Source organism: Rhinolophus sinicus, linkage group LG16 (genome assembly GCF_036562045.2).
Source record: "Rhinolophus sinicus isolate RSC01 linkage group LG16, ASM3656204v1, whole genome shotgun sequence".
In the NCBI taxonomy this organism is placed as follows: domain Eukaryota; kingdom Metazoa; phylum Chordata; class Mammalia; order Chiroptera; family Rhinolophidae; genus Rhinolophus; species Rhinolophus sinicus.
Genome location: NC_133765.1, coordinates 9,666,035 through 9,686,528, shown reverse-complemented (window position 1 = coordinate 9,686,528; position 20,494 = coordinate 9,666,035). Strand labels below are relative to the sequence as shown.

The 20,494-nt window shown below is 39.2% G+C and overlaps 1 protein-coding gene across 4 annotated transcripts in view; it reads left to right on the top strand.

Annotated features, from left to right (window-relative positions):
- The first annotated feature begins 651 nt into the window (after positions 1-651).
- Positions 652-20,494, top strand: part of APLP2 (amyloid beta precursor like protein 2) — an 84,079-nt gene continuing 64,236 nt past the window's right edge. For 2 of the 4 annotated variants that reach the window (XM_074321639.1, XM_074321638.1), the window contains exon 1: positions 652-842. In XM_074321639.1, the coding sequence (XP_074177740.1) occupies positions 747-842 (96 nt within the window). In that variant the 5' untranslated portion in view covers positions 652-746. The remainder of the gene's footprint in view (positions 843-20,494) is intronic. The other 2 variants (XM_019713973.2, XM_019713972.2) reach the window with 1 other exon arrangement.

Sequence of the window (20,494 nt, the reverse complement as noted above, 5' to 3'; positions counted from 1 at the left end):
ACACCGCCTGGGAGAGCCGCGAGGAAAGGGCGAAGCCGGCTCCCGGTTAGCCGCGCGCTGGAAAGGGGCGCGCCCTGCGCAGGGGTCGGGAGGGGAGGAAACTGCCTCGTTTACCCCTGCCCTGCTTCGGGGGAGGGCCTTCGGTAAACCTGCCAGGACTGGGGAAAATTCATCCTGGTTTTTTAATCCTGTTTTTAATAAAAACCATTTTTCAGAACCCAAAAGAGGGAGGTACCCAAAGAAATCTGAGAAATACCCCGCAGGGTGGGGGGTAGCGAGGCATGGCCGTATCACAAGGCTGCAGGCACACTGACTAACGCAGCGCAGACCGATAACCACGCGGGCGCTGAGGGTTGGAGAAAGCCCCCGTCAGGGTCCAGGCGGACCGCGAGCCCAACCCGCTCACACCCCTGAGCTTCGCCGCCAAGTCGGGCGGGGGCGGGGCCATCAGCGACCTGGGGGCGGGGCTGGCGGGGGGCTCGCGGCTGGGGCGGGTGGGAGGTGCAGCCTATTCGGTGCCCTGATTGGGTCTGAGCTGAACAAGGGGACGTGTCTTGGTGCAGTTCTTCGGGACGCTATTGGGCGGTGGAGGAGGAAGGCGTGGTTCTGTGAAGTCAGTTCCGGTTGGTGTAAAACCCCCGGGGCGGCGGCGAACGGGCTTCAGATGCTTCTGGGTCGCGGTGGGGAAGCTCTTTGGTACCTGTGTGTGAGAGTGAGAGCGGAGCGTCAGAAATACCCGGCGAGGGATGGCGGTGACCGGGACCGCGGCCACGGGCAGGTTCCTGGTCCTGCTGCTGCTCGGGCTCACGGTACCCGCCGCGGCACTAGCCGGCTACATCGAGGTGGGGAGCGGGCGAGCGCCCGAGCGTAGTCTCCTTCGCCCGCCGTGGAAGCGCGGCCTGCGGAGAGGGTAGCACCGCGGGGTCCAGGACTGGCCGGGCTGGGGGTGGGCACGTGGGAGAGGTGGTGGTCCGGCGCTGCGGCGGGTCTGGCGCTCCTTCCCCCGCCCCTGCTTGGCGCAGTGCTTAGCGCTGGAGGTCGGGCTGCCTCCGCCGCCGCAGAGGCCAAATGAAAGGCATCGGGCTGCGGGGGGCGACGGACCGCCCCGGCGGTCCCTGCCCCCATGCCTCCCGTGGCGCCACAATCTTCTTGGGGGGACCCCGCGCGGCCCAGAAGCCCACCGCGCCCTCCCCCGGGACCGTGCGAACCTTGGTCCGCAGTCCTGGACCTCGGGGGCGGCCCGGGACCGAGGGGGCCGAGGGGGCCGCGCGTTCCCCCCGGACGGTGGTGGTCTTTCTCCCGGGAAGCGGCAGATGCAGCCTTTGTTGGCGAGGTGGGTTCCGCTGCAGGATGCAGCTTCCCGGGTTGGCCCGTGGAAGTGCGGCGGTGTCGAGCGAGTGCGCTTGGGCTGCACGGTGAGAACGCTCCTGCACCGGCCGCGGGTGTGTCTGCTTCCTGCGCGCCTGTCTCCCTCTCCAGGAGGTCCCCCGCGCCGGCACCAGGCCTTGGAGAGGAATTGTTACATATAGCTGTTTGCCTGAGTCTAATAAACAGGGGAAACTCCTCTCTGATGTCCTTGTTGCTCCCTTTTAGAGTGAGTTTCCGCGAGTAAGGAAGGTAAAAACGGCTTTGTGTAATTCTTTTCTGGTGTAAGAATTTAAGTAATTCTGCATCTGATAACCCTGTAAACATCTTTGTGCTGCGAGGTGGTTAAGTGGCCTGGATTCGTGGACGATTCTCTGGAGTTGAGGCCGCGGGAACAGGCGGGTCGCTGAGGTCTGTGTGGGTTCTGCGGCGTATCTGGACGACGCCACTTCACAGAAACCTTTTTGTTTCTGGGGAGACCGGGATCTTTGTTTTTACCTGCTTTCTCCAGATAGCACTTGAACTATTGGACTGGAATGTGTATTTCTGGTGGTGTCGTTGATTTCTTTTCCCTCTCCACTATTTTTCAAATTACAATTGATTTTGCGTATTGAGCTAATTTCAGAGAGAAGTGAACTGGATTTGATTACGTAGTCATTGACAGAACTTTTTAATAAAAACCCCAAGTTAGACTGTGTTCTGCTACAGAATATTTAAGTATTTCCACGGGAAAAATTAATAAAAAACAAGCCTTGTCCACTGAAATGGCCCAAAACGTTTGTATTCATTCTGCTTAAAGTTTTGTGAGTCTTTAGGGGAAAAAAGGAAGTTAAATTTTAAATAGAAATTGTTAATGTTTACATACAAATGCTTTTTTAGATTATGATTATTTTAGCTTCCACACAATGGTTAGATTTATATCTGTGGTTCCCAATATGTCCCTTGAAATCGAGCTAGAACACTGGGATGGCAGAGGAAGGGAAAAAAGGATTTTATATAGACTACAGACCTTAAGGTTTGGCGCAGGGTGTCGAAAACACTCTTTAACCTCACTTTCCCAGGGGTATGAGTAACTTCAGGCACTAGTGAATTCACAATAAAGGATTAATCAATTATGAAGAACATCTTCCGTTCAAGTTGAAGCAGAATATTAACACTTGTATATCTGCAAGGAAAGAAGGGCTAACAATATCAGCATTAGTTGTTGTGAATTAAATGTGATGTTACCCACAACATTGTTCAGTGGACAAGTCTGGCTAGACAGAAAGTAGGAATTAGACATTTCCCTAAAATGGTTTTTAAATGCTATTTTATGGTTAACTTCTATTTTTTGAACTATGCTTTTGCCCACACTAAATTATCTTTCAAATATTTTTTTCCTTTGTCAAGCAGACAAAATTATATTCGCATGTATATATTTTTTCTTTATTTGTTGTTGTCAGGCAAAGGACTGCCTAAGCCTTAATTTAGATGAGAATGGCCTAAATTGGGATGTCTTTGGAAAGGTCCTCATTGAGATTAGCCAGAGGGATTCTAGCCAAATCCCTGATCAAGTTGCTTGGCACAGAATTATTGATTGGCGAATCTTTAGTGTTGCTTGGTGTTGACTGAATTAATCTCTTACACCTGTTTAAAAAGAAAAACCACCTCTGTACTCAGGGTCACTTCCTCTTTTAAATCCGGGACAAGTCCTGTAGTGTGCATGCTCCCATTTGGGATTCTCAAACGGTGTTTGTGCTGAAACTCTGTACTCTGTGCAGTGGACATTGAAGCTTCTGAGAGCCAGAACTTGAGTTCTTTCTCCCACATTTAAAAATAAGTGGGCCATTTAATAGCCAATTTCAGGAAACTCAAAGTATGACACCTGCAGCAGAGGATAAAGAAGGCTTTGTGTTGGTGTTTTTGAGTGTTGGTATAGGGAATGTCTGGTTCTGATAGGCGTATCAGTCATTATTTTATTATAACTCTGTTAAAAGTCTCTTGATAAATCTGATAAACTAAGTTTTATAAATCAGGTCTTCCTTTAATAGAGGGAATTTGTTTCATCACCTAAAGCTGTGCTACCCCGTAATGTAGCTACTGAGCTTGCAGTGTGGACATTGTGACGGGGGAATAAATTTTTCATTGAATTGAATTTTAATTTACGTTAAAAACTGATATTCAAATTGGTGATTGGAAAACTTATATGTTTGAAACAACTTGGTTATGTGAATCCACCTTTTTAACTACATTTTATGAAATCTAAATGCAGATAAAGTATTTCCTATGAATAGTTAGCATCTGCATGGAGATGTACTGTAAATGTAAAATGCACACCAGATTTCGAAGACTTAGTATGAAAAAATGTAAATTATCTCAATAATTTTTACGTTGATTACATTAAAATAATATTTTAGACATTGACAAAGTGAAATATATTAAAATTAGCTTTACTTGTTTCTTTTGATTTTTTAACGTGGCTACTAGGAAATACTACATATATGACTCATACTATATTTCTACAGGACAGTGCTAATTTAATGTCTTGCTTGAAGTTGGTTCTGCATGAGTATTTTTATTAGTAGTTTCCCCCCAGTAAAGTCTTGCTTGAAGTTGGTCCAGCATGATCTTAAGAGTTTTTTTTAGGACAATCTTAAATATTATTTTTTGTTTTGTTTTCAATTAAAAATTTTAGTTAGAAAAAATTTCAAGCTTACAAAAAATTGCAAATATTGTACAAACAACTCATACCCTTTACCCAGATTCACCAGTGAACATTTCCCCTATTTAGCATTTGCTTTATTATTCATTTTATTATTATGCATTTTTTGCTGAGCTATTTGAAAGTAAGTTGCATATGTCATGCCCCTTTACCCCTGAAAACTTCAGTGTGTATGAGTATTTCTTAAGAATGGTGTGTACCAGTGTTTCTTAAGAACCAAGGACATTGTCTTTCATAACCTTAGTACAGTTATCAACCTAAGAAAATTTAATGGTGATAGAATGATCAAATCAAATACTGTCTATATTCCAGTTTGTCTGCTGACCTGATAATATCTTTTATAGCATTTGAAAACATAGTTATTTTTAAAGCTGAAGAGCTTAGAATTCTTGGCAGTAATATGTGAAGGGTTATTAATTATTTCCAAATATAAAAATCAGATTTTTAAACTTATATGATGTTGTTTGACTTTGGAAAATCTGAACTTGAAAATCTTTCAAGATTCTTTATGTTATTTACCGTTACTGATTTCTTGGGCTTTTACATTTTTTAAAAAAGATTTTATTGGGGAAGGATAACAGGATTTTATTAGAGGACTTTATTGGGGAACAGTGTGTACTTCCAGGACTTTTTCCAGGTCAAGTTGTTGTCCTTTCAATTTTGGTTGTGGAGGGCGCAGCTCAGCTCCAGGTTCAGGTCCAGGTACGGTTGTTAGCGGCAGGGGGCGCAGCCCACTATACCTTGCGGGAGTTGAACCGGCAAGCCTGTGGTTGAGAGCCCACTGGCCCATGTGGGAATCAAACCGGCCGCCTTTGGCGTTAGGAGCACGGAGCTCCAACCGCCTGAGCCACCAGGCCGGCCTGGGCATTTACATTTTCTTTTTAAATAATAGAAGAAATACTATATAGGTAGTACATGTTCATTGTAAAAATAAAAAATACATGTAAGCACAAGGAATGAAAAGTAATCTGAAATCGTATTATACAGGGAAACCTCAATGTAAACATTTTGGTGATGTGTATCCATATAGATCAATCAGTAATGCATTTTATAAAAGTGGCATAGATTGCATATTGAAGCTGGCACCTAACAATTATTTTGAATTGTCTTAAAATGAACTACTGAAAGAAAATAAAGTTTTCTGTGTGATGAAGCATAGGAATAAATATGGGGCAGCTGTTTAGCTTAGTTGGTTAGAGCACAGTGCTCTTAAAAAGAAGGTGTCTGTTGATCCCCACATGTGCCACTGTGAGCTGCGCCCTCCACAACTAGACTTGGAGGTGATGGGTCCTGGAAAAACACGCTTAAAATAAATAAAAGTTAAAAAAAAAAGTAGAGTTAAATATTTGTACAGTAATTGTAGTTTCTGCGGAGGGGGCCATTTGAGAGAATTTGAAATCGCCTACAATCCAATTTTCATGAGTTGTTTTATTTTTAGTGAGATAAACTAGATTACTCTGATGCTTTAATTAAATTTATTGTAGTTGATTTATGGCCTGGGATGGAAGTTGAACCATGGAGGCGCATTCAAGTAAAAATGAGTTCCAATCCTTTGTATCCAGTATAACAATAATTAGTTTTCTCTTTCTTTTTTTTTTAAAGATTTAATTGGGGACGGGGAACAGGACTTTATTGGGGGACAGTGTGCACTTTCAGGACTTTTTTCCAAGTCAAGTTGTTGTCCTTTCAATCTTAGTTGTGGAGGGTTCTGTTCAGCTTCAAGTTGTCCTTTCAGTCTTAGTTGTGGAGGGCGCAGCTCAGCTCCAGGTCCAGTTGCCGTTGCTAGTTGTAGGGGGCACAGCCTACCATCCCTTGCGGGAGTCGAACCTGCAACCTTGTGGTTGAGAGGACATGCTCTAAACAACTGGGCCATCCGGGAGCTCAGCGGCAGCTCAGCTCAAGGTGCCATGTTCAATTTTAGTTGCAGGGGGCGCTGCCCACCATCCCTTGCGGGAGTTGAGGAATTGAACTGGCAACCTTGTGGTTGAGAGCCCACTGGCCCATGTGGGAATCAAACCTGCAGCCTTCGGAGTTAGGAGCACGGAGCTCTAACCACCTGAGCCACCGGGCCGGCCCAACAATAATTACTTTTGCTAAGAGAATTTTTCTTACATAAGTAGTATCATGAAGTCTTTTTAAATGAATTCTTTTTAAACGTAACTATAATCTTTTTAAAATACGAGTTTTTATTTGTTATTCATCCTACTGGTGTTAGACTCTAAACAGTATAGTGCTAAAAACAAATAATGCATTGTGCTTTTTACTCTACTAAATGTACTTGCATGTGATTTCTAGGCCCCACTCCCAGAGATTCTCATTGAGTACATATGGGATTCTCATTTTCAAATGCTCCCAGGTGATTCTTATGTTCAAGTGGAGAAAAACAAAACATAACTCCAGCAAACCAAAAAGTGCCAACAGAACTCATTTGGGTACATTATCTTATATAAGTTCCCAGTCTGGTGAAGTAGGTATTCTTATCCCACCTAAAAAGGGAGTCTTTAGAGGCCAAGGGTTTAAAGTCATGCATCAAGGCCCAGGGTATGAATCAGTATGTGCTATTCTACATCTGTTGCTCTTTCTTTCCTCTATCAGGGTGTTTCATAATGTTTCCCTTTTGATTGCAGATTTCTTTTCATGCATGTCTACCTGTCTTCCTCACTACCAAAAACCCTGACAAGAGTATTTTCCTTAAAAGAAACTAATTTCATAGAAGCTACAACATAATATACCAAACTGCTAACAGTGGTTTAAAGGATATAATTACAGATGACTTTGTGTTTTTATATTTTCTATGGACTTCTAAAAACTTTTAACGCCTTTTAATATAATATGTAAGTTCTTTTTTATATTTTAATAGTCAGCTTGTTTCATCTTTGTATTCTGACAAAAAAATTTAAGAAAATGTGACCCCCTGTGGGGAGGCTTATGAAAATCAGGATATGGCAGACAATTGGATAAAGAAACTGGTACTTCATTTATACAATGGAATATTACTCGGCCATAAAGAAGAATGAAATAGACCCTTTGCAGTGACATGAATGGACCTAGAGAATATTATGCTAAGTGAAATAAGTCAGACAGAGAAAGACAAATACTGATCTCATTTACATGTGGAATCTAAAGAACAGAATAAATGAATAAACAAAACAAATAAGTCTCAGAGATATAGGGAAAAGAAAAACTGAGGGTTGCTAGGTGGGAGGGGGTTGGGACTGGGGGAGAAGATAAAGGAATTAGAAAGTACAAATCAGTGGGGTGGCCAGTTGGCTCAGTTGGTAAGAGCAGGAGCTCTCAACAACAAGGTTGCCGGTTCAGTTCCTGCTTGGGATGGTGGTCCACACCCCCTGCAACTGAAAATTGGAAACTGCAACCACCTGGAGCTGAGCTGTGCCCTCCACAACTAGATTGAAGGACAACAACATGGAGCTGATGGGCCCTGGAGAAACACACTGTTCCCCAATATTCCTCAAGAATAACTTACATCCTCAGGGTAGGAAAAGACTTCTCAAACAGGACACAAAAGAAAAAAGAAAGTACAAATTAGTAATCACAGTATAGCCACGAAGATATGAAATACAGTTTGGGGAACATAATCAGTAATGTAAAGATTTTGTATGGGGTCAGATGGTCTTGTTAGGGAGACCACTTCAGGGATGATGTAGATGTCTGAGCACTGCACTGTGCACCTGAAGCTGAAGCTGAATGATACGGAATGTCAACTGCAAGTTTATATATATGTGTATATATATATATGTATGTGTGTGTGTATATATATATATATATATATATGTATGTATATGTATGTATATGTATACACACACACACACATTAATAGTCACAGGATGTGGAGTACAGCATAGGGAATAGAGTCAATGGAGTTGTAACAGCTGTATATGATGTCAGAGGGGTAGTAGATTGGGGGAGGGACTTACCACTTTGTGAGGGGTGTAAATGTCTATTACATTGTTTTGTATACCTGAAACAAACAAACAAAAATCAGGATATGGGATTATTTGGAAGAGAAGAGGCTGCTGGCACCAAATTTACAATCACTAGCTGGTAGACAAAACATTAGGAAAAGGTTGACTCAGTAACCAGTATGACTGGGATAAGACTGTAGTCCAGAAAAAAGATAATAAGAATTTGGAGTGGGGCACCTGTAAGGTTGGTTAATTGAGCAGCTCAGCACCCTCTTTGTACTGTGCCTTCCTCAGCCTGTTGCCTGGTGGTTGCAGCATATTGGTGTAGTTTCAGAGGACATGCTCTGATGTGATAACTCCAGGGGAAGAAGAAACTCTCTTTTCTTGTATATCTCCTTTTAAGAGTAAAGAAACCTTTCTCAAACCCGACCAGCAGAAGACACCTCAAGTCTTATCAGACAGAATTGTATCAGATGCTTCTAGCCAAACAAGACATAGGCGGGGGAATGGTCCCTCCATGATCAGCTTAGACTTCAGGGTGGGTTCTGTTGGAAAAGAGAGCTATGAATGTTCGGCAGATGATAACCCAATGTCTAGTACAAGGGCATTCTCCATTTGGGAGGTTATATAGCCAGACAAGCTAGAAAGAAAAAGAACTAATTTATTCTTACCAGAATTATCCGTGAATTAAAAGTTGGCTGGCGAAAATGAGATGGGAGGAACCTCTCATACAGTGAAATTATTGGGATCGTGGTTCTTCATTTTGAGGGATATTGCCATCCAGAATAAAAGGGCTGGAATGGTGAAGTATATGAAAAATTTGACATGAAACTGGACGAACTATAAGGCAAATATTTGGCCTAGAGAAGAAGAAAACGTGGAATTTAGTGGTGGTGGTAAAGAACATAAATATTTTAGAATATTTTGTATGTTGTCTCTTGAAGGCTGAAGAGATGATTTGCTTAGGCTGAAGCAGAATTTTAACCTGGAAAATGAGCTGATAAAAGAGTATAGGACCTTCTTTAATTTTACTTCCTTTAATTATGAATATTTCCAACATAGTATAGTAAACATATAAGAGATACTCATGTATCCACCACCCCATTTTGGTAAATTTTATCACTTACATATTTGCCTTAGCCTTTTTTTTTTTTTTTTTGGAAGAACTGAAGTATAAACATTACAATAGAAAGGCCTTCAAACTTTTCCCTATCTCATTAACCTTCCTTTCCAGAAGTAACTCTTAATTTTGAGTTGGGAATTTAGCATTTCCATTCATGTTTTCATACTGAGAGAGACCCCTTTCATCTCTTTGGATGCCAAAGAAACTTGCTCTGGCTATTAGAGTTCTAATCAATATTTGTTTATCAGGGCAATTTGTTCAATTGTTTTACAGCTTTTTATAATGATTTTAGAAGGTAAGTGTACTTAAGATACTGGAACTGTAAGTAAAGATAGTCCCATATTTCTGAAGGTGCCAAGCATACAAGGCACCATTGCAGCCCTCCCTACCTAACGTTAGATGCCCTTGAGTATTTTTGAGTTTTTAAAATTTAAAAGTACACAAAAGAAAAAAATATATAGCTCAGTGTGTTTTTATAAATCAGGTACTTGTGTAACCACCGCCAAGGTCAAGAAATACACACTACCCCCAGTCACTGTTACTCTGATTTTTATTATATATAGTTACTTCTTGCTTTTCTTTGTAGTTTTACTGCCCAAACATTCATTCTTAAACACTGTAGTTTAATTTTTCCTGTTCTGTAGCTTTGTGTAAATGAAATCCTTCAGTTTGTATTTTTACTGAAATACAGTTGGCCCCTTTTACTAAACATGTTTTTGAGAGTCATTTGTATTGTTGAGTGTAGCTGTGGTTCATTTGTTTCCTTTGCTATGTAGTATTCCATTGTATGGAGAAACCACAACTTGTTCTGTTGATGGACATTTGGTGTGTTTCCAGTTTGAGGTCATTGAGATAATGCTATTCTCTCTGTGGCTTGCCTTTTCACTCTTAATGATGTTTTTTTGAAGAAGTTCTTAATTTTAATGTCTAATTTATCAGTTTTCTCTCTTAAAACTGTTAAAATTATTTAAAATGATGGTAGGTGCTTTTGTGTCCTGTTTGAGAAGTCTTTTCCTACCCTGAGGATGTAACAGTTATTCTTCTGTATTGTGGATTAGGAGCTTTGTTTTGCCCCGTCACATTTAGAGCTATAGTTTACCTGGAACTGATTTTTGTGTAGTTATGAAGTATCAGTCTTTTAATTTTTATCTTTTCCATATGGATATCTAGTCTGTACCATATGGTTATCCAGCTTGCACCATTTGTTGTCAAGGTCGTTGTCATGTAGGGACTCTGGTCCTGTTCCCCGCATAAGAATGCAGGACATGGTGAGGCCAAAAAGGAACACCAAAGGAGCCATAGATAGGGGAGTCATACCACTATATTCTTGCTGGCGGCTGGGTTGGAGATACAGGGAGCAAATATCCGTCAGTACCCCAACAAGGGGTCTTCCTGCACCCCAGTCTCCCTGGCGGCTGGGCGAGACACAGGAAGTAGGATCCACCTGATTGATCCTCAACCTGCCATCTGCTTCTCTGCCTGCCATCCAACCAACCAACCAAGGCAGTCATGGCAGTTATATCAGTGGCTAATTGGCTAACTGGTTACAGCTGACGGCCACCCAGTCACAGCTGATGGCCATCTACTACCCGAGCCCGCACCTTTCCACATGAGGCGGAGAACGTCTTGCTCTCTGGGACTCTGTCCCCACAGTCGTTCTTTCTCTTCTTCCATGACACCTTTGTTGTTGTTATCTATATGGATAATATTATCTATATGGATAATATAGATATAATATCTATATTATCTATATGGGTGAGTCTGTTTGTGGCCTCTCAATCCATTGTTGTTGTTTTTTATCCTAGTAAAAGTCCGCATTGTCTTAATGATTATGTGGTTTTATATCTACTAGAGCAAGCCCTTGGTTGTCTTGGTAGTGTCTTGACTATCCCTTAACCCTTCTCTTTCCATATATACTTGCCACATTTGACCCAAAGCAACCACTTGTTGAAATTTTGATTGGGATTGAGTTGAGCCTGTGGTTTATTTGGAGAAAATTGACATTTTTCAAATATTGAGTCTTCCAATCTAGAAACATGGCTTATACCATTATTCGGGTCCTCTCTAATTACCCTCAATATTTTTACAACTTTTTGCATGGAGATCTTGTACATCTGGTGTTAGATTTATTAATAGATAAATTTGATTTTTTAAAATGCTGTTGAAAATGGCATCTTTAAAAAACTTCTTGGTTGTCATTTTGTTATGGATATAGAAATGCTGTTGATATTTCCAAATTGACCTTGTATTCGGTAGTTAAGCTTGTGTGTAATTCTAATAATTTATCGGTAATTTTGAAAATTTCTGTGAATTGTGAGGTTTTTCTTTTTCCTTCCAATCCTTGTGGTTTTTATTTATTTTTCTTTGCTGCATTTGCTAGGACTCTCATAAAATATTCAAGAGAAGTGGTATTAGCTGGTTGTATCTTTGTCTTAACTCCTGATCTCAGAGGAAAACTGTATTTCATTATTCATATGATACTTGTAGGTGTCCTGTAGATACCATACCCTTTATCAGATGAAGGAAGAGCTCTTTTATTCTAAGTTTGCTGATGATTCTTGTCATGAATAAATGCTGAATTTTTTGGAAGCACATTTTTTTTCAACTCTTAAGATGATCATATGGTTTTTCTCTTTAAATTTTTTTTAAGTTAGTTTCAGGTGTACCAAACAATGTAATGGACATTTACACCCCTCACAAAGTGATAACCCTCTTCCCCCATTCTCTTTAATTTTGATAGTGTGAAATATATTAATTTAAAAAAATACGAAAACAACTTTGCATTCCTGAAATAAACCAAACTTAGTTTATTTATTTGTTTTTTGGATTTGGTTTGTTAATTTTTTTTAAAAGTTTATTGGGGTGACAATTGTTAGTAAGGTTACATAGATTTCATGTGTACAATTCTGTATTACATCATCTATATATTACATTGTGTGTTCACTATCGGTTTGTTAAATTTTTGTTCAGGATTTTTGCTTCTGTGCTCAAAAGTGGGTTTGACCTATAATTTTTCTCTTTTATAATATATGTATCAAAAGGAGTTGGAGGGACATTGCCTCTTTTTATATTTTCTGTAATACTTTTTACCTTTTTTATTCAAGTATTGTAGACATAGAGTTTTAGGTGTGTAGCATAGTTATTTAGCATTTATAAATATTCTAAATGATCACCATGATAAATCTAACAATCATTTGTCAATTCTCTGGAATATTTTATCTTTTCCTTAAATGTCTGGTAAAAACTTAACAGTGAAGCCATCTGGAATTTTCTTTGGTAAGGTTTCTTAGATTAAATTTACTTACTAATTGTGGGATTATTCATACCTTCTTGTGTAAGTTTGGTTAGGTTTCTGTTGTAATTTATTTCATCGGACTATTTAAATTGACTATTTGATTGAAGTTGTTCATAATATGTTTATTGTCTTTGTAATGTCGGTAGAATCTGCAGTGATGTTCCCCTTTTTCATTCCTGACTTTGGTTATTTTTGTCTTTTTTAATAATCAGCCAGGTGTTAATAGTCTTTTCTTCTTATTTTCCTCCTCCTCCCCTTTGGCAACCATCAAGGTACCTTGTTCTGTGTGTCTATATAGGGGTCTGTTTCTGTTTTGTGATCATTCATTTTGTCTTTTTAGATTCCACATATAAGTGAAATCATGTGGTATTTGTCTTTCTCTGTCTGACTTATTTCACTTACCATAATACCATGTAGGTCTATCCAGGTTGTCACAAATGGCAAGATTTCATTCTTTTTTTATTGCTGAATCATACTGTATTGTGTGTATGTGTGTGTGTTGGTGTACACACACCACATTTTTGTCCATTCATCTATTGATGGGCATCAAGGTTGCTTTCATATCTTGGCTATGAACTAGTAATGTTGCAGTGAACATAGGGATACATATATCTTTTCACATTAGTGTTTTTGTTTTCTTTGGGTAAATACCCAGAAGTGGAATTGTTGGATCAAAAGGCAGCTCTGTTTTTAATTTTTTGAGGAATCTCCGTACTGTTTTCTATACTAGCTGCATTAATTTACAATCCCACCAACAGTGCACGAGAGTTCTCCTTTCTCTATATCCTTCTCAGCACTTGTTATTTGTTGATTTATTAAGGATAGTCATTCTGACAGGTGCGAGGTGATACCTTATTGTTTGAATTTGCATTTCCCTGATGATTAGTGATGTTGAGCATCTCTTCATATGCCTGTATCTGTTGGCCATCTGTGTCTTCTTTGGAGAAATGCCTCTTTAGGTCATCTGACCATTTTTTAATCAGATTTTTTTTCCCTGGTGTTGGTGTATGAGTTCCTTATATATTTTGGATATTAACCCCTTATTGGATGATGTATCATTGGCAAATATTTTCTCCCATTCAATAGGTTCTTTTGTTGATGGTTTCCTCTGCTGTACAAAAACATTTTAGTTTGACGTAGTCTCATTTGTTTAGTTTTTCTAACTTCTCCTGTCTGAGGAGACATATCCAAAAAATATTACTAAGGGTGATGTCAGAGTTTATAGCCTATGTTTTCTTCTAGGAGTTTTATGATTTCAGGTCTTACACTTAAATCTTTAATCCATTTTGAGTTTATCCTTGTATATGGTGTAAGAAAGTGAACCATTTTCATTCTTTTGCACATACCTGTCCAGTTTTCCCAACACCATTTATTGAAGAGACTCTTTATTCTTGTTTCCTTTGTGATAGATTAATTGATCATATAGATGTGGGTTTATTTCTAGGCTCTATTCTGTTTCATTGATCTATGTATCTGTTTTTATGCCAGTACCACATTGTTTTGATTATTGTAGCTTTGTAGTACACCCTGTTTCCCCAAAAATAAGACCTAGTTGGGCAGTCAGCTCTAAAGCATCTTTTTTTTTTTTTTTTAAAGATTTTTATTGGGAAAGGGGAACAGGAGTTTATTGGGGAACAGTGTGTATTTCCAGAACTTTTTACAAGTCAAGTTGTTGTCCTTTCAGTCTTAGTTGTGGAGGGCCCAGTTCAGCTCCAGGTCCAATTGCCCTGTTAGTTGCAGGGGGCACAGCCCACCATCCCTTGCAGGAGTCAAACCGGCAACCTTGTGGTTGAGAGTCCACTGGCCCATGTGGGAATCGAATCGGCAGCCTTCGGCGTTATGAGCATGGAGCTCCAAGCACCTGAGCCACTGGGCTGGCCCTCTAATGCGTCTTTTGGAGCAAAAATTAATGTAAGACCAGGTCTTATTTTACTATAAGACTGGATCTTATATAATATACTATAAGACTGGGTCTGTCGTGTGGGAGACTCTGCTTGCTGCGCCATTTGTCATGTGGGGCAGCCTGCGGGGCCTCCTGTTCCGCTCCCCACATAAGAACGCAGGATATGACTAGGCCAAAAAGGAACACCCATGGAGTCATAGATAGGGGAGTCATACCACTGTCGTCTCACTGGCGGCACTATAGTCTCACTGGAGGCTGGATCCACACGACTTGCAACCTGCGGTCCGCTTCTCTGCCTGCCAACTGACCGACTGACCAACCAGCGCAGCCGTGGCAGTTAATATCAGTGGCTAATTGGCTAACTGTTTACAGCTGATGGTCAATTAGCCACAGCTGAAGGCCATCTACTACCTGAGCCAGCACCTTTCCACGTGAGGCCGAGAGCCTGGAAACTGCTCTCTGGGGCTCTGTCCCCACAGGGTCTTATATTAATTTTTGCTCCAAAAGATGCATTAGAGTTGATTGTCTGGCTAGGTCTTATTATCAGGGAAACATGGCAATTCTTTGAATGTTTGGTTGAATTCACCTGTGAAGCCATCTGGTTGAGAACTTTTATTTGTTGGGAGTTTTTTGATTACTGCCTCAATTTCATTGCTAGTAATTGGTGTGTTTAAATTTAGTGTTTCTTTCTAGTTCAGTGTTGGAAGGTTATATCTTTCTAGAAACTAATCCATTTCTTCTAAATTGTCAAATATGTTGGTGTATAATTGTTCATAGCTTTTTTTAATGATGCTTTGTATTTCTGTGGTCTTTATTGTAACTTCTCTTTCATTTATGATTTTATTTAATTATAAAACAGGGTAGGATTTTCTTCTTGGTGAGTTTGGGTAAAGGTTTGTCGATTTTATCTTTTTAAAGAACTAACTCTTAGTTTTATTGAACTTTATTTCTGCTCTGATCTGAACCTGTTTCCTTTGTTCTCGCTATTTTGAATTTTTTTTTGTTCTTTTTTATTTTTCATTCATTTAGATGTAGAGTTAGTGTTTATTTTGGAGTTTTCTTCCTTGAGGTAAGCCTGTATAACCATGAACTTATCTCTTAGGACTGCTTTTGCTGCATCCTATACATTTCGAAAAGATATGTTTTCATTTTCATTTGTTCCAAGAGAGTGTTTGATTTCCTCTTTGATCCATTGGTTGTTTAGTAGCATGTTGTTTAGTCTCCATGTATTTGTGTTTTTTCCAGTTTTCTTCTTTAGTTGATTTTTAGTTTCATACTGTTGTGATCAGAAAAGATGATTGATGTGATTTCAATCTTCTTGAATTTATTGAGGCTTATTTTGTGGCCTAATATGTGATCTATCCTGGAGAATATTCCATGTGTAGTCAAAAAAATGTGTATTCTGCAGTTTTTGGATGAAATGTTTCAAAAATGTCTATAACTAGATGTGGTCTAATGGCTGTTATTTCCTTAATTTTCTGTCTGCATGATCTATCCATTGATGTGAGTGGGATATTAAAATCTCCTACTATTATTGTGTTAACTGTGAATTTCTCAGTTTATAGCCGTTAATACTTGCTTTATATACTTAGGTGCACCTACTGTGTTTCCACCAAAATAAACCTAGCCGGACAATCAGCCCTAATGTGTCTTTTGGAGAAAAAATTAATCTAAGACCTGGTCTTCTTTTACTGTAAGACTGGGTCTTATAATATAATATAATACAATATAATACAATACAATATAATTATAATATAATACTGAGTCTTATATTAATTTTTGCTCGAAAAGACGCATTAGAGCTGATTGTCCGGCTAGGTCTCATTTTCAGGGAAACACAGTATGTTGGGTATATAGATACTTACAAAAATTTTTGTATCATTTTCTTGGATTGACGCCTTTTATGATTATATGATGTCTTTTTCTTTTTTTTTTTTTAAAGTAATTTGTGTGGCATGAGCATGTTTCCCCAGGTGGTTTCTTTTCATTTCTATTTGCATGGAATATCTTTTTCCATTTCTTTACTTTCAGTCTGTATGTGTCCTTTGATTTGAAGTGAGTCTCTTATAAGCAGAATATGGATGGGGGTCATGTTTTTTAATCCATTCAGTCACCCTATGTCTTATTATTGGAGCATTTAATTCATTTACATTTATTGATAAGTATGTAGTTATTGCCATTCTGTTAATAATTGTTATATTCTTTGTTCCTTTATTCTTCTCTTGAACCTCTTCCCTTGTGGTTTGCTGGTTTTCTTTAGTGTTTTGTTTGAGTTCCTCTTTATTTGTGTGTATATTTTGTAGATTTATGTATACCATTGTTTATAGCAGTCTATTTTAAACTGACAGACATTTATTTAATTTTGAATATATTTTGTAAGGACTACATTTTTGCTCCCCTATCCACACTTTGGTTTTGATGTCATGTTTTAGATCTTATTGTGTTGTGTATCTCCTAACCCCCCTTGTATTTTGAGTTGAGTTTGATATTTTTTTTCTTTTGACCTTCATAGTAGCTTTTTAAATGTTTGTTTGCTGCATTAAATAATTTGGTGTTGCCTGTGAGAGTTTTTTTTCTTATTATTTCTGGTTATGGCCTTTCCTTCTCTGCCTAAAGAAGACCCCTTAAAATTTCTGGTAAAATTGGCTTAATGGTGATGCACTCATTTAGTTTTTGCTTACCCAGGATACTTTTTCTCCTCCTCAATTCTGATTAGTAACCTTGCTGGGTAAATTATTCTAGATTGTAGGTTCCTTTCGTTCAGTACTTTAAAGATGTCCTGCCACTTTCTTGCCTGCAAAGTTGCTGATGAGAAATCAGATGATAACCTTATGGGGCTTTTTTCGTATGTGACTCATTGTTTTCCTCTTGCTTCCTTCAGGATTGTCTCTTTAACTTTTGCCATTTTAATTACAGTATGTCTTGGTGTGGGTCTCTTTGGGTTCATCTTTTTGGGAACTCTGTGCTTCCTGGAACTGGATGTCTGTTTCCTTTCCCAGGTTAGGAGAGTTTTTAGCCATTATTTCTTTAAATAAAGTTTCTGTTTCTTTTCCTTCTGGAATCCCTGTAATGTGAATGTTTGAGTGCTTGATATTATACCAGAGATCCCTTAAACTATCCTCATTTTTTTAAATTATTTTTTCTTTTTGCAGTTCTGATTGGTTGATTTCCACTAGTCTTCAGTTCACTGATCTGATCTTCTATATTAGCTAATGTGCAATTGATTCCTTCTAATGTATTTTTCATTGCAGTTATTGCATTCTTCGGGTATGTTTGTTTCTTTTTAAATATTTTCTTAACTCTTAGTTGAAGTTCTCTCTCTAAGTTCCTCTATTGTACTCTCAAGTATGATGCGCACCCTTATGACCATTCTTTTGAATTCTTTATCAGGCACATTACTTATCTCTATTTCCTTAGGGTTTTTTTTTTTCCCCCTGTGGATTTTTCTTGTCCTTTCATTTGAGTTTTTTTTTTTTTAAAGATTTTATTGGGGAAGGGGAACCAGGACTTCATTGGGGAACAGTGTGTACTTCCAGGACTTTTTTTCAAGTCAAGTTGTTGTCCTTTCAGTCTTAGTTGTGGAGGGCGCAGCTCAGCTCCAGGTCCAGTTGCCCTTGCTAGTCGTAGGAGGTGCAGCCCACCATCCCTTGAGGGAGTCGAGGAATCAAACTGGCAACATTGTGGTTGAGAGGATGTGCTCCAACCAACTGAGCCATCCGGGAGCTCAGTGACAGCTCAGCTCAAGGTGCCATGTTCAATCTTAGTTGCAGGGGGCGCTGCCCACCATCCCTTGCGAGACTCGAGGAATTGAACTGGCAACCTTGTGGTTGAGAGCCCAGTGGCCCATGTGGGAATCCAACCGGTAGCCTTCGGAGTTAGGAGCGTGGAGCTCCAACCGCCTGAGCCACCGGGCCGGCCTATCATTTGAGATTTTTGTCTGTCTTTTTATTTTGTTTAATTTTCTATGTTTGTTTAGGTCAATTAGACAAAACAGCTGTCTCTCCTAGTCTTGAAAAAGTGGCTTTATGTAGAAACAACCTCTGTGTGGGCTGTGTTTGCCGGTGATTTTGGCAGGCTGATAGGGCCTGAGTGGGTGCCTAAGATGTCCGGGACACTGGCCTATTGAGCCAAAGCAGCTCTGGGCAGGGAGTCCAGGTCCCTGCTGTTCCTGTTTGCTCTGTTTAAAATTTTTTGGTAACTTTTCAATTACAGTTGACATACAATATTATATTAGTTCCAGGTGTACAACACAGTGATTAGGCATTTATAAACTTAGGAAGTTATCACCCAATAAATCCAGTTCCCATCTGACACCATGCATAGTTATTACAATACTGCTAACTATATTCCCCATGCTGTACTTTACATCCCCATGACTATTTTGTAACTGCCAATTTGTACCTCTTAATCCCTTCCCCCGCCCCCCACACCCACACCCTGTTTGCTCCCTTTGTTAGGAGGAAAAAGGTTCTGGGCATTGTAGCTTGGAATGCCCTCCAGTTCATGGTGCAGGAAGTTCCAAAGCACACAAATTACACAGTGCTCACAAATTGCAAAGTGCTCGAAGTGGAGGGGAGCAGTGGTGCTCACTGGCTCCTCCTGGAGAGTTCCCACAGCTGCAGGAGAGTTCCTGCAGTTTCCCACCTTCTGTAGTTGTTTTTTCTCCTGTTTGTTTTCCAGAAGCTGTTCATTTGGCCCTCAGTTTTCTCACAGGAGTAATTGCTCTATATATGCCGTGTTTCCCCAAAAATGAAACCTAGGTAGACAATCAGCTCTAATGCATCTTTTGGAGCAAAAATTAATATAAGACACAGTCATATATTATATAATGTTATATAAGACTTGGTCTTATAGTAAAATAAGGCCAGGTATATATTACATTGTATTATATTATAAAGACCCGGTCTTATATAATAGTAAAATAAGATCAGGTCTTATATTAATTTTTGCTCCAAAGATGCAATAGAGCTGATTGTCCACCTAGGACTTATTTTCGGGGAAACACGGTACATGTATATTTGAGTTTGCTTATGGGAGGGGGTCAGTTCAGCATCCTCCTGTGCTGCCGCCATCTTGGACCTCCTAACAGTCTTCTCAAATAATCAACTTTGCATTTTGTTGATCCTCTTTATTGTTTATTTTACATTTTATTTCTTTCTCATTATTTCCTTCTTTCTACTTTTTTTCCATTGCTTTGTTATTTTTTCTGACAATTTGAGATGACTGCCTTAATTCAACTTTTTTCACCCTTGTTTACTAATATACTTACCCAAAGCTATGAAATTTGCTCTCAGTAGGGCTTTGGCTGCAGTTAATAAGATTTTGTTTTAAAGCTTCCTAGTTATTTCTTGAAAATTGAGTTATAATTAACATAACATTTTGTAAGTTTTAAGTTGTACATTGTGTTGATTTGACACATTTATGTGTTGCAATATGTTTACTCCATACTCTTTGCTAATACCAGATCACGTCCCATAATTGTCATTTCTTTTTTGTGGTGAGAACAATTCAGACCTAGTCTCTTAGCAACTTTGAAGTTTATAATATAGTATTGTTTACTATACTCACTATGCAGTGCATTAGATCTCCAGAAATTTGTCTACTAGTTGTAAATTCATATCCTTAAATAACATACAAGTTTTGATATGTAATATTTTCATTATCATTCAAATAAAAAAATAGATTTTCCATTGTGACTTTTTTTTAAAAACTAGACCTAGGAAGTGGAATGTGGAATCACTCCATCCTCTTCTCCTTAAGGGGCTATCTAATGGTTAATGAATTTTTTTTAAAAAATGACTAAATAAAAACAAACCCCACACACACTCCCCACCCCACAATAAAACAAAACACTAGATGTCCCAAATTACTCTCCAGAGTGGAACCTGGGAGCAGCTTCAACAACCCAAATAAGTCTGTTACAGAGTCATCATAAGCATGCCTTGCTTTTAAACAAAAAACAACAAAAAATTGAAAACAAAAACTAATACTGGTCACTTTTCTGACAATACACAATTACTTAAAATGAACTAGTATGGGGGGGTGGGGTGGGAAGGAGCCATACATATGGGCCTTGTCTCACATGAGTGCATGACGGTGGGTGCAGGGCATTTGTCCTTATTGCAAAAACAAATTTTAATTTTTAATCTTTAGTTTGATTTAAACATTGCTTTTAGTGTGATGT